This window comes from Syngnathus floridae, chromosome 10 (genome assembly GCF_059516105.1).
Source record: "Syngnathus floridae isolate MCC-2025c chromosome 10, RoL_Sflo_1.0, whole genome shotgun sequence".
Taxonomy (NCBI): domain Eukaryota; kingdom Metazoa; phylum Chordata; class Actinopteri; order Syngnathiformes; family Syngnathidae; genus Syngnathus; species Syngnathus floridae.
The window spans coordinates 8,126,017-8,143,896 of record NC_142422.1 but is presented as its reverse complement, the minus strand read 5'-3'; the positions used below and the strand labels follow the sequence as shown (position 1 = coordinate 8,143,896).

Here is a 17,880-nt window from a genome sequence, read left to right as displayed (position 1 = left end):
TCCAAACTCAGCCTGACATGTTTTATAAAACATAACTATCCACTAGGCGAGTTTATGGAGCCTTGTCTTCCACTTACCACTAAACCGAATGACCAAAACGATTGGTACTAGTAATACAGAATATTTTTAAAAGAGATGAAATCAAAATCTTATTCTTGACAGATTTTTATTAGTTCCCTCATTGTGATTGAGTGTCATTATGCACAACCATATTCAGTGCAACGTGCAGGCATCCTTGTTATTTTGGTGTTTGTGACATCCACACGTACGAGATGTGCTGACACTGAGAGCCGCATAGCATATGTGCCTTTTTTCCATCTCTATGGAACTAGAGCTTCTGTAGTATACAAACACCTTTTTGCACAATACCTATTAAAACCACACATTGAACAGGTAGTTGTTGTTGTTTTTTTATTAAAATTTAACTACTAATCATTGAAAGTTCCTTTATTTTGGTAGCCATCAAATGAGCTCTGTAATGGCGGTACCAGCAGTGGGTGCACTAACAAAGGTTCTACATTGCTTGGAAGGCAAACATATATAAAATTGTATCCTTCTTTATGGCCAGCTTTTTCTTTCTTGGCAATCGCTCCATGTTTTTGCATTTCAACAAAGAGTAATACAGCACAGTATGTGGAGACTCAAAACCCAGTACGAGATTGCAGCACATTGTCGATGTGTGGTACTCAACATCTTGTTGTTTGGTTTCCTAACTGTAAAACATTTAAGGTCACCTTTAAATGTGAATCACATAAAATACACATACGTGACTAAGGTCAAATGAAGTACATGGTCGTTACACATGGATTGTTTTCTGGATGAGCCGGATATGTCCAACGAGCCAGCCATCATGGAGAGCACGTCTGCCAGTGTTTAGATTTACACATCCGACACCCACTGTGTATAGAACAATATCACTTCCCTGACATGTAAATTGCGAGGGCGATCTATGACTTATGTTGAAATACTGCAAACACTGATTTTGTGTTGTATACTGCAGTGTAAACAGAGGGCCTCATTGTCTGGCTGTGATCATGTATGACTTTCCTGAGGGTGGTATACATTTGAGTTTTGAGAGATGAGATGAGTCATGCTGAGCAAGATTGTCGCAAAACTGCCAATTTGATCAATTCTAAATCACAGAGCCGGAAAGCTGCGCTTTTCTTTATCATGTGTCAGCCCATTTAAGGGGAAAACACACTTGACTTAAAATACCAAAATTAAGTTCTTTTCTTCAGCCAAGTGTGACACAGTTGGAGTAGCTTGTTGTTGTCGTCTTCAAAATGTTATTTTCTTTGTGGCTGGGTTTCATCCATGTTGAAGTCATCGGAAATTAATAAGGAGAAACTGTGACTGACGGTGTTTTATATTTTGCTGACCATATATTCCACCACATCATTTTGCCCCCTCATTCTGAGGCTTGGTAAGCATTGTAATTCAAACCATTTAATTCAGATAATCGGTGGATGAAGCTTAACAGTTATTTGATTAGTTGACTGGGGTCGTAAATCCACAGTTCATACGTTGCAGAATGTCTGGCAATTCATTGTAGGCAGGGAGGGAAATTAACCTACTAAATAATTGCAAGTTGTATGAATCATGATGCTTATGAATTCCCCCTCAACAGCCACACTTGCCAAGTGGCAGTCAAGGCAAACTGATTGAGAAGCCACTGTGCAGTTTAATGCTTTCACAGAGCTGCTGGGTGCCAATAAGGACTTGCTGGGTGAACTCTGAGCTGTGATGGAACAACACCAGAACCTCAAATCATTAAAAAAGCAAATATAGAAGGACATCTCAGGTCAAACACAATCCATCCCAGTTGTTTTTTCTATTTTTACATTTGCCAAACAAGTGTAAAAAAAAAAAAATACACTCTACCTTATCTGTGATAAGTGACAACAGCATTCAAAGGTTTTGGGACACCAAACTTACTGTTTTTCTTGACACATTCGGAACAACCTTTGCGCGCTTCTTTTATTAAAAAAAAAAAGTTTTTAAAAGTCACGCAAATCTAAAGAAAAAGCATGAAACGCCCACCATAAATTATTTTTGACATTGTATGACTTCAGAGGCATTCAATGTTGGAAGCTTCAATGTGCGTGGTGCACTCTTGAATTGGAACATCTCTATTTTAACATTGCTGAATTAGTTGAGAAAAGGACATGCTGAACTTTCTATTTCAGTGTAAAAACAGAGGACCTCATCTCCCCTAAATACACACACATTGGCTCATAGTCGCCTCAGTGAAGAAGTGCAAGGAGACATGAATTGCAAGTGATTGTTGGGGAAATGAAGTGAAAAACAGGTCCGGGATTGTGGGTTCAAGTTGTGGCTTTCGGAGTGACAAGACCCAGAAGCTGGCACTGCTCAGTATTCCACTGTTGCTTCCTGTACCACTGGCCGGGGGCAGGGGTTTGGGAAAGGGTATGCATGGAAGTTGCAAAAGTCGTGTGTGAGTGCGTGCGCGTGTGCGCGTTACCCTGTACGATCACCCCTGTTAGTGTTTTAACACAGCTCACTGCTCTCACACTCCAACCATCAGGCCGTGAGCCTCAACCAGATCCCGTTGTGGTTTATTTTACAACCTTGAACCACAGTTAGCCTTCAAAACCTCAGCATGGTAATCAGTCCGTCGCAGGATTGCACTTTTAACAAGCCCTTTTACTTATTTACAATATGAATTGCTGTACAATATAATTTGCTGCAATATTCTCAAGGTATTCAACTTTATTTTTCTAGTAATTATTTCCCCGCTGTCATGCAAATATATAGTGCATGTCTGGATTTGATTTTTAAAGGCATTGTTTCCCCACGTTTTAGGCTTCCACTTAACTTTGCTACAACATGCAGCAGCAGAGTTGGCGCGCATGCCTGTGTCTGTGTTTGCTATTTATCGGCATTCAAGGCATCAGCTAACACAATACGGTTTCCAGAAGGTGCCTCCTTTAATTCTATCAGCACATGATCCCCTAATCTGCAACACCTCAATCACCAATACTCCCAGAAGTCTTCCCGATGAGACTAATCAAGATTAATGTTCTGTCAAACACATGCGTAGACCCAAAGAACATCAAAACATGGACGATAGGGCGTAACTATTTTACTATTATTGCTTTAACATTTCTTTCGATATATCTTGGGAATTTGGGCTATCAAGATTTGTACCGTATGTTACTGTGATGACTCACCTGTGAATTTGCAGGTCCTTCGTTCAACATACTGCCAGTGCTCAAACTGGTAGTGTTTGACTTGCCTGCCAAAATAATTTGGAACAAGCTGCCTCATTTGAACTCCAATTGGCTCCTCTAACTTAAATTGAGTAGTTGCCTAAAGAAGGTAAACTGCTTCTTGCTATAATGACCATGAATGCCACAATATGTGCACTTACGGCATTTACGGCACTTTTGATCTTTTTTTTTGCGGTACATAATATACAGTATTTTGTCGTTAAAAAAAATTGTCTGGTATTTCCCAGCTATTAAATAAAGTTGGCTCACGAACAAGGGCAAACTAAGGTACGATGTGCCCCCCTCTCCTCAAATACTCTCCCTCCTGTCCTGCCTCTCTCATCTGGAAAAGGGTGTCAATTATTAGTTGTTGTTTTCATTTTCCTCACTATTTTCCATGCGTTAGTGGCACACAGATGTGTGATAAAAGCATGAGAAGGCATGGTGGGTTCCACCTGCCTTGCTCTACATGTTTAGGTCATACGTGGGTAGTGGGAGTGCTGTGCTTTCCCAAGGCCTTTTCTGTCTCCTGTTGGCCATGCAGTGTGGTCCTCACATGACCAATCAAATATGTCAAACCACCAGTCCCCCCCTCCCCCCCTGCCCCAACACACATGTACAACAAGAGATCTGGCTTCAATTATTATTGCACCCCAAGGGAAGCTCCCAAAATTCCTCCCCTCCTTATTTGTCAGAAATGAAGCTCTCTTGTTTCCTACAATTGGCTGAAACATGTCGTTTGATATTAAATCACACAGGTTTCCATTGGGTACATGACCAAGAAAAATGTTTATCATTTATATTTATATCACTGGGGGGATGACCCTGCAGCTCAGCAATGTAGAAACTTGGCTGCAGATTGTCATGTAATGTTGATTATGAGTAAGAGGCTCTGCTAAGTGGAGAGGTAATTTGGAAAGCATATGAGGGAACTTGGGTTTGTTTAATGTGAAAGATAGTTTGTGGATGGGCAGAAGATGGAGGTTATGTTACGCGAAGAAACAAAAAAAAATACAACAATCAATCTAGAGTGACATATCCCACCCAAATCATACTTACGCTCTTGGCTTGATTCAAATCTAACTATGTTGATAAATGTGGTTCCAAATGTTGATTAAGGATCTGTTTCACTTGTTTGTGTGTCAACAAATCCAGCTAACTCTGGTTATGCGCCTCTGATCTCCCATCACAGTTGTTTTTGTATTTGATGCATATGTCATAACATAACGCACTCGTGGAGGCTTTTCTCGTGTGGCTAAGGGAGGAAAACGCTGAATGAAAATTAGCACTGACATTGCCGAACTAAATAAAACTACTCGGCTTGCCACTACATCTGTAGTCATTTTAAGCTCTTATTTATTCCATTTAAGCACTCATTTGAATTCACCAGCACAAATAAACATATCATAACAAACCAAAAGCTCTGATGTCATAAGCAGATGCTCGATTGTGATTGTTCCTTTCTGCTTTGTGAAATCATGCGCATCTTGTCTTTGGAGTGCATCATCTTTTCTTGGCACTGTTGGAACAGTGTTTGGATCTTTTCAAATACTGAGCCAGCTATACCTACATATGATGGATTTTCTCCATCTCTTGCCAGATTTGTGTTTGTGTCCAGGGAGTAACAAAAAGTGAGGCGATAAAGCCATTATCTAAAAACTATGGTACTCTTTTGCTACTGCCGAGACACTATTTTCTGCCAATAGTAGGATGTCATTAACCTAAACTTGATGACACAAGTGAAGTCTGTGGCCTTGTTTGGCTGAGTAGTACCGAACGACTTGGTGGGGAAAAGATTTTGTTCGAAAGGCTCATCCGATTTCTTTAGCGATGAAAAAAGATGTATACTCTGTGGTCGGCATGTAATTGTTGGTGTATTGAACATATGTTGGACTTCTACATAAAAACTTTCTGAATAAAATAAGATATTTGTTTTGGTTCATTGCTCATATTATTTTACATGAATGAACCCCTTCGGCTGAGAATTTTAATAAATTAACGTAATAAAGGACCATTCCGGCTGCCTAAAAACATACCTTTCTAAAAAGAAAAAAAACAATACTTTTTATACAATGCGCTTTCGGGGTTGACGCGATTCCCAAATTCTGGACCCCAAAGTCCGCGTAAAATCGAGAATTAGATGTATTTGAGAAGGTTTCATTTATTGAAGAATGTATTGCTTTTTATGTTTCTTTTTTCCCCCCATGTTATTAAATCCGTTCCTTATGTTTTTAATTCTCTTCCCTTACTGTATCGAATTGGTAGCCAACTGGGACCTTAAATCGCACCGTTCCGCCCCTGCTATGTGGAATTCATATAACATAATTTTGTGTGACAATCATGTGCTATGTTTCTGTTGAATTGTGCACCAAGGTAACAATCCAATCTTTTTTTTTCCTTTTAGACGTGCATCAAACCTTGGTATCCTACGTGACCCAGGCTCAGAGGTTGAGGATCGTCAATATCAAGTCGACCTTCAGTCTATCAACATTGGCACAGCTCAATGGGAGCAACTTAAGCCAGAGAAGGAGGGAATAAAGGGAGGTGTATCCGCGGACAGTGAGAGGAACTCCCAGAACCCGGCCCTGGAATGGAACATGGCTAGCAGGTCAGAAGAAATATTATTGCTTTATCGCATACAGACAGTTTAACTCCATCATCATTTGTAAGGAAGTCATCACACTATACCCCACCTTTTTCATTAAACTAATGTCTGGCGGAATCATTTGTAACGGCGGCTGTCACAAACACATATGTAAGATGCACATAATATGCCTTTGCCAAAGAAACTGAGTGAGAGGTGAAGTTAAACATTTAGCACGTCAAACACAGCCAGATATTTTTATGACTTGGCAGCTCAACCAGTGGTGAAAACTTGAGTTATCATTGGACTTACTGTTCAGTAAATCTGTTTACTTGATGGAGGGACAACCCTTTTGGGCTTTGGACAGATGAAAGTTGCTTGAGGCTGTCGTTAATTGTGAGTGACTCACAATTTTGTCTTCTGATGGTGTTGTGGCATTTGGTCTGGCAAAAGGCTCAACTGGTAGTTTCAAGAAGTTTTAATGGTGGAGGAAAGTCTCCACTCTACATCACTTTTTATTAGATAATAATAACTTTACTTAAAGTTGTTTAGGGTACGTATAACTATTTTTTTGTCTAACCAATTTTTTTTTTTTTTTTTAAACCAATCGTTTTGGCCATCAGTAATGAAGAAACAGATATTTTGGACGATATCAATACATTTTGTATTGATTTATTCTAATAATATTTTTAGGTAATGTATGTTGTCAGCAATAAATGTCCCATAATTTATTTGTAAAGTATTGATGTGGGAGCAATATGCATTCATTCCCTCCCTTTAATGGAGCCTCTCTGAACACATAATTACACACTTTTGATGCTTCTTTTTTAATAGGCTTGGGAGCTAAAACAAGCATGAGCGTTACAGCCTGTATGGCCTCACATCCGTTTTTCATCTCATGTTTTGTGTGGGAACACAAGAAATCACACAATCATGGGCTAAGAATTCAAATTTTGTCTTTGTCTACTAAAAACAAGTGTGAAAGAGTGCAGTGAATAATCAATGCAGATCTGATATCTGGTCATTCGAAACATACCATAGACGCAGGCCATCTGAAGCATGGTCCAAACAAAGATTATTAGTGACACATTTTAAAAATCTCAGATCGGACATCAACTGGTTGCAGGGCCTGATTTACTAAGATCCCAAATCATTTTTGCGCACACTGATGATTGCCATGTTGCTTGTGATCCTATACAAAGATCCCAAATAAAACATTAAATTGCACCTTACTTTACACGAATAGACTATGTATGATGTTGGCAATGGGTTGAAAACTGGGGAAAACTACCCAATTTAAAAGGTTTTCCCCACAAAAACATTGGGAGCGCATCCCAAGCATAAAATGACATTTGAAGTGATGCATTGGAGTGATATTGGAGACATATAAAACATTACTGCAGAAAAAAATATAGATTACAAACGGTGAGAATTGTTTTTATTTGAATTCACCCTTAGTGCACATATGACTTGTTCTGCATGTTATTTACTGTTGCACTCTCAATTGAAATCTTTTTGGGATGAACATGGAGCAGAGTTTCTGCGGGTCATTGAAAAACATTAAAAGTCAGTAATTGCATTTTCAGAAAATTAAGGCCTTGGAAAAATCATTAAACATAATGCACCGCTTTACTTGTCATCTTTATTCACCCGAAAAATTAACACCTCAACCCTAACAAGATTTGATGCACGCCACTTCCCAAGCCCTCACGTTCCCCTTGTTTTCCACATCGATACCCTCGCACTCTCTCCTGTTTTGGAGACTTGAGGCATGTTCTCTCCACAGTTTTTTGGGTTCACTAGAGTTCCAGTAGTTTTGGATCAACAGTGGCCTCAGTCAGCTTCCTGAGGTTTTGTGAGGAAATTCCAGCACCATGGATCCACTGACAGGATCTGTCCTCATCCCAGTGTGTAGTTGCTGGATAGGAAAGACCCTTTGTCAGGGCGCTGTGAACTTTCTCCATCCCTCCGCTTGTCAGGGCTTTCTCATTTTGCACATGCCACTGATATTGCTGCTGTTTAGTTTTGTGCAAAATAAAAGCCACACTTTCCATGTATTCTTGTTTCCACCACATCCACTCTAAGGTGTAGGGAGACACACACACACGGCTCAATGTCAGAGGCCCCCGTATATTACGGGTAAACTGAGCCCTATGCGTTTTTGCTTTTCTGCTGAATGATAGCACCTGTCCCCTGCAACGAGACACTCATTGTTTCAATCCCTGTCTGAGGAGAGATTAGCTAACACCAATTGCCCCCATAGATCATGTCACCTCCGAATTAAACCTCTTTTGCCCGCTATTCAAAGAAATGTGTCAGAAAATAATAGCTTGAGGGCAGCAGTAATGCACATCTGTATTGGAGAAGTGAACCTGATATTGGTTCTGGCTGAGTACTGTACACCGGGCCACCTAGAAACAGGGCTTTTTATAATCCCGGCCAACTATAAATATTGTAAGCCATACAGCGTGATTGTTTTAATAGCAGCAGATGTGGCAATTAACACCACCTTATAAAACGGGCCTGTATATTTGTTTTACGGCTAACAAATGTTCCCACAAATATGACTTGATTGTGGGAATGCACATAAGTGAAAGGAAGAAAGCCGATGTGAGAAGGTCTCAGTTTGATCTTGTGTATAGAATTAAAGGTTGTTCCCAATTGGGAGTTGTCAAATAATGTCTCACTATGTGTCTAACCGTGTTCATGCCAGTAAGGTACCGTAAAAGTGGGTGTATTTCTATAGTTTAAAATTGAAAGATTCCATTCGGTTCGATTAGATGCCCTCGCACCTTTTAAATCAAAGCAGTTTATTTTTTAATGAAAATCACCTTTAATACTTAACAATTGTTTGTTTTTCCATGTATTTGCATAGTATCAGGAGGCACCAGGAGCGTCGGGCCATCCTGACACCCATTGTGACAGACTTCTCTGTACGAGTGACTGCTGCCCCCGCAATCATCTTCAGTAAGAATCTCTCCCTTGACACGGGGCAAGCAGAGGTCAGTGGACTCAGCACAAAGCATGTCAAAGTTCTCTTTTAGTTTGCATCATGGAAAGTTGGATTCTCAATTCAGTAGAAGTTTGATCACTAATGATGCCTGATTGTACCTTGACCTTCTTGGAATGGGTACTGCGGGCTTTGTTCTCTGCTCTTGATTTATGGAGATGTCAGATGTACTCAACTTTCACCTCTTTACATACAGTAAGGCCCTCATTAGGAATCCCACAGCCAGAAAAGCATGTAATGGAGGCTTTTGACCCCCAGAGTTCAAACCTCTGCTTATACAGCTGATGTTTTCTGGCACAGCTCACTCCAACTTCCTGCCTCTTTGATGCCTACTTTCTCCACGCTAACATGCCCCTTGACAATGCATATCAGTTAATTCATAAATTGCACTGACATCTTAAATATGATATGTTCAGGTCCCAAGGATTTGGAAAACGTAGGAGGAATTATAATGATTTATGTGCGATGACTCAAGCAGTGTATTACTGTAGATAGAATACATCTAAGACAATTATAATTCTTGACATTGTTTATGAATTGTCCATTTTCATCAGCGTCAATGATTGATTTGCAATTTGAACTGTTGGTCCTTTTGTAGGACATAGTGGTGTGTGGCCATTCCCTTGAAGTTAATGTGACCAGCAGTTTGGATTTTTACCTCAGCGTTGCTCAGGTGCACCTCCTTCAACAGCTTCTCAGAGACAACGTGGGGGGCATGGACACTCCTGTGCAAGGCACTGAGGTATCGACTACACATTTCACATGCATGCGTTGCATTTCCCAGTAATTCATGTATGGTCCTTTCACAAAAACACTGCTTTAACTTTGTTATGTTGACTTTGCTAATTTGGTGACATGAAGATGCTCCGACAAAATAATACAGTTTTACGCTTTATATATTGTATATATGTTATGATACAAAGTTGAGTTATGTATCTATCCACTGACCTTTGTCGGCTTTGGATTTAAAAAGAAAATCCATCTTGAGTGTTTTCTTGAAATATTTCCCCCTCGACTAGCGCCTATACTGAGGTGCATCCAACACATTTAAATATTTACTCAGCACACAGTGGTTCTCTAATGTGGCTTTAGTTTACTGCGCTGTGCTCAGCTGCAGCTTTCAGGGCCTTTTTCTATTGTTTACAGGACAGGGAGCTCCCAGGCGCCATTTGCCCAGTCTGACCGCTCAATAAAACTTGCTAATGGAACACAATATAAAAATATTTACCAGCTGTGGTGAGGATGAGAGTCATAAGGAAGAGCTAAGGACAGGGAAAAGAAGACATGGTTAAATTAAATGAAAAGAATTGAGTTGACAGGCATGAAGCTGAGCCACCTGTAGTTCTTTTCGAATTTTAATGTAATAATGTGAATTTTCTCAACGCTAAGAAGCATTCACTTTTCTGAAAAGAATAAAAGTAATTAGAATTGTGAAATTAACTTATGTCATATCTAATAGTACAGTAGCGTGTTATAATGAATCTTGACCAATCAGTTGTGAATTTCCTTTGTTGCCTAAACAGTCAGAGCCATGGAGGTGCTAACTTTACATCTGCTCTTGATTTGGTCTTGAAGGCCTCACCTTTGACTGCTAATGATTCATGACTTGATTCTGCTGTGGGGCAGCTAATGGAAGGTTCATCCAGGTTCAAGGCGAGATGGGAAAGAATAGCAAGTACTCTGGGAGGTCTGTTAAAAACTTGATGGGATAGTGGTGATCCACTCTTCAATGATCAGATTCAAAATCATCACAAGGAATCTGTCACCAACTGTTGAGTCACGTTAGTACTACTGCAGAACATTATACAGTAACCTGGTGGCATCGGAATGGAAGTGTTGCTTCCACGAGTGAAAATGATTTTCTTCACTGAGCTAGTAGTAGCCCTGGCCTATATTCTGCATTGGCTCAGCACTTATGGGGGGCCAGAGTCAGCAGTGGTTAATTTGATGAGACAGTAGCACCACTTCAAAGCAGGCTAATATCAGCGAGACAAAAGAGGGAGGTGTTTAACATTTGCTGTAATCAGATACTTTTTGTGTTATCTTAATAAAAACAGGTTACATGCATATTATTAAGACACTTTGAAAGTGTTTTATATTGGGGGCACATGCATAATATGTGTTTCCACCTATGTAGGATTATGCTTCTATTGCCATGAACTTTTTTTCTCCCAGTAATTCTTTCTAAATCATAAATTTAGCATAGTATGCGTGGCTATTATTCACAATAAATATGCTCTGTATTTAGATCAGTGGCTCCAAGTGTTTAAACTCTGCATCTTCATCTGTGTCAGTGGTGTGAGTTAACTTGAACTGCTTCTTGCCGCTTCTTGGCTAGTAGCAAAGAATTCTTTTGGTCAATCAGCAGGAGCCCATTGTGCAAACTACGAGGCCCTCTCGTGGTGTTTTTGATCACCGCATCCCCCCAACTCAAAGGCCTACCAATCTGCTGTGCCAGAAATCTGTCTCACCCCTGTTAATACATTCGACTCGCCACACCAAAACAATCGTATCAGTCGTATGAATTCTGACATTGTTTGCTGTTGGAAGTTCCGAGAGTGAAAGCTTTTGATGTATTCAGAATACAACACAATAGATTCCAGTTTCTTTGCTCACGGCGTACAAAGAAGCCATAAAAGATTCAATTCATTTTCATTTGACAGTTTCCAAGGAATAAAAAATTGGATTTGGAAGGGTTATATTTGTAAATTACCAGTCAATTTCATGGGTGATATTTATAGTGTTTGACAGTTTTGTTTGTACTTCATTTATATATCCTGTTCATAACATGCTATCAACATTCTATTAAAAACAGTTGCTTATTGTGTTTTAGGAAAGCTTAAAAGGCATATCTGCTCTCAGTCAGCAATTTGGATTAAACACTGCTTCTTCCTCAGTGTCCCCTACTTCTAAGTCTTTTTTTTTTCTTTCTTTCTTTTCCTTCCCACTCATTTTGAGAACATGCTGTTTGACTTGAACAGATTCCCCGCAATCCCGCGCACTGATTTCAAACAGTTCCCATCATCCCTCACAGCTGTGTTTTATTGTCCGGGTTAATGAATTTGTTTTGTAGAGGCTTTTGGGTTCCCTGGCAGTGGTGAGGCGAAGCAGGCATGTGGGCAATGTGCGCACATGCCCTCCATGGAAGCCTTGTGTGGGACTCGCTCGTTTCAATTCACTGAGCTGTGTGTGTGAGAAAGTCACGTATTGTCATCGGCTGTGATTGTTCCCATGATCTGTGGCATTTTATGCCATTGTGCAAAATAGTCTTTCATCCACAGTTTCCGCTGTTCACCCCTCGCCACTTAAATCATAATTAGACTACATGCAGATTGATTGAAGTCAAATTTAGACACATCCAATTTACTCACACAATAAATGCATCGGTAATGTTCTTGTTTTTCTTGCTCGAGTGCTAAAATGTCCTGACTTTTATGTCTGGGGTGTTGCAGTGTTCCTGGATGAATTCATAACTTTTTGTATGGGTTACTTTTCCACACTCGCTTCCTGGTGGACCTGCTCCATAAGATGGTTTACGTTAATCATGATGAAGTGAAGCTGGGCTTGGTTCAGGCAGCTTTCAGCAGCAGGAGATGATTCAGTCAAGCAGCTCTGAATAGATAACAGAAGAGCTTGGACTTGGGCGGCAGTGTCATAACACACACGAGTCTGTCCTCACTCGCACACGCATGCACATACGTACATACATAAACATGGTCCCCATACTCTCGGCATGCTAACATTATCACAGTATGCAGATTGCTACCTGAGGGACAGTGGTACTGTAATGTAGTCCTATCACTGCCAATCGATTAGTCTATCAATTGATTTAATAATCTGATCAAATGAAATCAGATTAGACAGGCTGAAAACCAGCTGTTCAGAAAATGGATGGATCAATCAATCAATAGATGGATGGATGACAAAATGTGTTACCCCATTATTGTTTTTGAACCATTTTTTGTTGTTTATTCCATTAATCAATATCAAATAGGAGGATTGATGTACTCGCTATTCTTTATTTAACCCTTTGAACTGATTCAGTTACTGCTTTGGTTATGTTTATCCAAAGTTAAAGCTGTTGTTTGCAAATGTCTTAATTGGGGTCATTTTAAATTAAGCAATTGTTTTGTATTTGAAATAGCTGTAATTTATTTTTATTATCGATTTATTTATCATTTTTGACACCTCGATTGTACTCAGCTCTGCTTTGCTCACATTTAGAGTGCAGGACAAATTTCCGTTTGCTTATCTCACTTTTTTGTCACACCTGCCCAATGTTGTCACACAATAGAATGTTATGCAATCATCTTTCAAAGATAATAAGGATTATTTGATTTGACAGTCTGATGATCAATCGCGGTGGTTTTGCTTTGATACGTTAATACTTTTGGTCATTAGTTTTTTTTTTTAATTGGGTATTAACATAAAAAATAACTTAGGTATTAAAAAGTGCGAATGCGTGTCTCAACATTCAACTCTTACAGAGCATTTCTGTCTAGGTAATTTGATTGTGCAGGTGTACCTAATGAAACGTCTGCTAAGTGTACAGCTTTTCGTTTGATTTTGACTTTTATCCATCACCTGTCCATCGACAAATCATTCTTGTTTGGCAACTGTGTGTGGCTCATGTATAATTTGTCATTACCACGATCGTTCTCTCGCATTCCCCGAAGGTTGCCCAGCTATTTTCTCCGTCAAACGGTTAGCCCGATCAAGAGCTGCTCGTGTCTCTTTGACTCTTCGCTCACACACGGATGCGGACGAGGTCAGCCATGTGCTTGTACCACAGTGGAAGAGGAAAATACCCTCTGGTGCAGGGGAAGTCCCGCACGGCTTCATCCTCCACCTCATCCTGGGATGATTACACGCATGGGAAACGGGGCTTTAGACTTCCTTCAGCACTCACACAAGTGCACGTATAGAAGCGCACACACCACGGCTGAGAGAAAAGGGTACTCTACAAAAGAACCTCTAAGTTCTAAATCCTTCAGTTGTTCATAACTTATAAGTTCATACTTCTTTTGCTCAAGTAGGCACATTGACTGCACTCATGCAGAGCTTCACTATTACAGCACCTAATTATAAAGCAGAGGACATTGCCAGCCAACACGAACTGCGGCGAGACATCGATTTACAGAAGACATGAAACACATTGGTTGGTAGCTGCTTTGGTTTGTCACTGGGTTCGGAGAACACTTTGAAGCAGCCAGCAGTTCTCTGATGTTTCTTTCTTGTGTGCGTATTTCGAAGGTGGCCATTATACGAGTATGTCAAACTTCTAAGGTGTCACTTTTAGTTAAATGTTGTTGTCTAGTCTTTGCCTTTTAATGGACTGCTTGGAAATGTTACTGTCCAAGACTTGGAAGCTCACTTGATCTTCTCCTTTTGTATCAGTTGATCATTTTTGTCAGTGTCGGCTAAATATCAGGAGCACATAAGATTTGGACCTGAATCTGGATGCTTTTTTGTCTACAGTAAAGTTTCAAGTGAGCTGTCTCCAGAAGTGCTCCTCCTTGTGATGAGTGTTTCATTATTGTCTTTGAGAGGTAGAATGTCTCACTCGAAACTTTCCAAGACAGTGATGTGTCACAGCAGCGTTTTATGGCCAACACAAATAACGAGTGAGGTCGGGAACAGACCGGTGGAAGCCTGAGCACGAATGGATGGAGAATGCAGCAGAAGTAGAAAAAAAAATGACATGGCAGCGAGAATAAGAAAAGCTGATGTTTGCTTTGATTTCTTTCTTTTTCCAAAGTATTTTCTGTAAATGTAGAGTTGGCCTTCCTCGGAGGTCTACTCTGAACCAATCAACTTGGCCATTAACACTCTCTGAGGGCGAGATTGCTTTTCCGCTCCCACCTTTTCCCACCCTGCTTAACTCTGTTCTCATTTGCCCTGTTGCCGCTGAGTACGATAATAAATAACCACCCTCTACAGCCATCTCCTTTTCCATTTTGGCAGTCTTGCATCTGTTTAGGAAACACCGTTGACTCATCTTTTCTTCAACACCGTTTCTTAGCCAGTGTCCAGCTCGCTGCCCTTCTTTTGTTATGAAACTATAGCTTTTTTTCACCTTTTTCCCATCTCTTGCTGACCCTCTTGTTTGAATCAACTGCTAATTGACAGCCAGTCATAACAACTCACCTTGCTTTTTCAGTTCCCTCCACCCTAACCGTCCGACTTCTGTAGCACTCTTAAATTGGCCCCTTGGAAACTCAATCTATTTGAGATCAGTAGCAGCTGAATTTGCTGGTTCTTCAATCGGTTTTGGCGAAATTGGCGTGAAAACTCCAGATTAAATCATCAGGGTTAGAATTCTGTTTGAGCAGACAGCATCTTTTCGGAGAGGCAACGGGCCCCTGTGGTCTACTGTGAGATTGGGTGTCAACTCAGGTGAAGGGAGTGAGGAATGTCCTCTCCCTCTGCTTGGAGGCCGAGACTCAAGTGACCAATAAAAGCAGGGCTATCCTGCAGAGACATGTATACACGTATCGTGATGAACTTCAGAAGAAAAAATAACAGGGTGCCAAGCATGCCACGCCAATTTTCACATTCTGTCATCGCCTCAGCATTGGAACATTTGAGGCTAGAAAAGACCAAAATCAACCAACACACAGGGCCTCCTGCTCAGCATGAAGTATTATACGTACTTCCATTTTCATTTGCCTGCCACGTCCACTTTCCTCTCGAATAAAATGTGTCACCATGGTCAACATGCTGAGAAATAAGCACCGCTTTTTCAGCTTTTTGTGCTGAGACATGCCACTGCTATGCTTTCGTGTGATTAAGGTTTTCATTGCTTGTTTTGCCAGCTGAATATGTTTGGTTTTAGCGTCAAACCCTTCCTTAAAAAACAGTGATTATGAAAGATAGTTTCCTCTCATCTTGAACTATCTCTATCAGTTCAGCCAGAATGCAATAAAATCAGAATGTTCTTTTTTTTTTTTTTTTTTCTAATCTTTGTGGTACATCTATCCCCCATAGAACAAAAACACCCCGCTATTGTTGATGAGGGAATGGTGGGGGTCTTACACAACTGCCCTTTGTGAACTTAACACAGAGTACATCACATGTTTTCTCCCCCAGTCCTCGGAACATATTCATACAGTAATTAATCAGTGAGTACTTCTTTTTTCCTTTCTCGTCATTTTGAGACATAAACAGGATTCCTGGACTCAATTTTCTTTTTTTTAATATTCATACTACATTTTAAACTATTAATAGGGGTCTTCTAAGAGTCCGTCATCATCAGACCACACATCTTTGCTACCGTAAGCCACACTGGCTTACTTGAATTGTCCCCATCCCGCCTCATGCCACTGCTGTTTTCCCTTCTGAGGCACACAATGTTATCTTGCAGCACTTACGGGAATTTCAGAAGAACCCTTCATGAACTAATGAAAAGCATCTCTCCTGTTTTTTGAAGTCTCTCAAGTCTTTGCTTTTGTCAACCGCAAACTCATACTGAAGACAATGCATGGTGAAGTATCTTTTATTGTTTGTTTGTTGAAATCTTGATGCCAAAGCTAACGATGTTAAGTTAAAAGCATTACTAAATCTTCAGTGACTTCTCCTATGAGCCAATATTGTAACCTAAGAATGTGTCCTTTCTGTTTCATTGCCTCTCTTTGTTTTCACCCTTAAATGTAAACTTGAGAAAATAATTACAATGAGGCACTATGCCTTAAAATGTATCTTTTTTTTTTTTACTATTACACAATGTTTTATAGGACGATGTCCAATGTTTTGAGAGTTAGATGACAAAACCCTATCAGCTATTAGTAGGCATCTGCACGTCCCTTTGAGGGTCGTGGTTTGAATCATGGTTACGGCCTTACTGTAATGTGTATACATGGTCTCTCTGCTGAAATAGGCCATATAGCTCACCCGTAACCTTAATGAGTTCAAGTAGTCTATCATCCATCTTAAAATGAATGAATGGGTAGCTGCTAGTGGTTCCCTCCTTGAATGAGAAAGGAAGCAGATGAGGATGATTCTTTGCTTTGAAGTAAAGTCATTGTGTCCAAGTGCCATTGAAGAGAAACATGTTGACTTCATTCTGTGAATTGCAATCTTTCCCCACAATTCATTGTGTTTGACAAGCTTTGTGTGAGCTGTTATTGTAGTGTCTTTTGTTGCAAATTGATTTAAATTTTAGTTCTATTTTAGTTGCATGTGATTTTTTTTTCTTTTTTTACATCTAGGGATGCATAAATATACATCGTTGGTATCATCTTATAAATGCTTTTAATCTATTTTATTCCGTGACAGCAAAATTCTTCCACTATCTTTAGCTTGATGACTTATCTCCCAATTATATGTTTCTATTTGGATTGCTGTTTTATCAGCTTATACAGAGTGAAAATATGTTGGTGATAAGGACTATTCTGAAATAAGCTGTTGGCTAGACCTTATTCTAAATCACCTCCTGGGTTTATATTGGTACATCTGATGGGGATGCTGAAGCAATAAATCATCTGTGCTCTCAGGGTGGTGTCTGTCAGAGCTTTTAAATCATTCTTGATTGCTCAAGATCAAGAGTGGAGTGAGTTAGGAAGTTTGAGAGTCGCACTCAGTCAACCTGCTTTAGGCTGCTAAATGTCATTACTCTGCATGTAGCTCAGTTTTCTTGAGCAACAGAAATCTGGGCTCTATTTGTGGCAGCATATTTATAAGTAAACTAAGGCTGCACAAAGGCACAGGAGAGAAGCTGTTTTTGAAGTTTAAACAATTACAAAACCAAGGCTGTGGCTGCCATGTGTCCTAAGAACCAGTTTTTTGTTAAGTAGCTTGTCGTTCTCCATTTGGACTGCATTAGCTCTCGCTTTTGCCAATTTTTCTTTTCATCATCCATCCTTTATAACACTGCATCTTTGTGTTTGAGCCAGGGCTTTCCCAAACCTTAAGGCATTTGAAAACTGATCAAAATCATTCTTGATTTCCCTTTCTATTTTATTTATTTATTTGTACAGAACCAAAGTAGATGTGTAGTGAGTAGCAATTACTTTTTTAAGAAACATATTTTTTTAAGAAACCGGGAGTCTCTTTTGAGA

At 39.9% G+C, this 17,880-nt stretch overlaps 1 protein-coding gene across 3 annotated transcripts in view; it reads left to right on the top strand.

Annotated features, from left to right (window-relative positions):
* The window catches only part of vps13b (vacuolar protein sorting 13 homolog B), a 210,759-nt gene that overhangs the window by 121,123 nt on the left and 71,756 nt on the right, over positions 1-17,880 (top strand). For all 3 annotated transcript variants that reach the window (XM_088386303.1, XM_088386304.1, XM_088386305.1), the window contains 3 exons: positions 5,635-5,838; positions 8,690-8,816; positions 9,423-9,566. In XM_088386303.1, the coding sequence (XP_088242429.1) occupies positions 5,635-5,838; positions 8,690-8,816; positions 9,423-9,566 (475 nt within the window). The remainder of the gene's footprint in view (positions 1-5,634; positions 5,839-8,689; positions 8,817-9,422; positions 9,567-17,880) is intronic.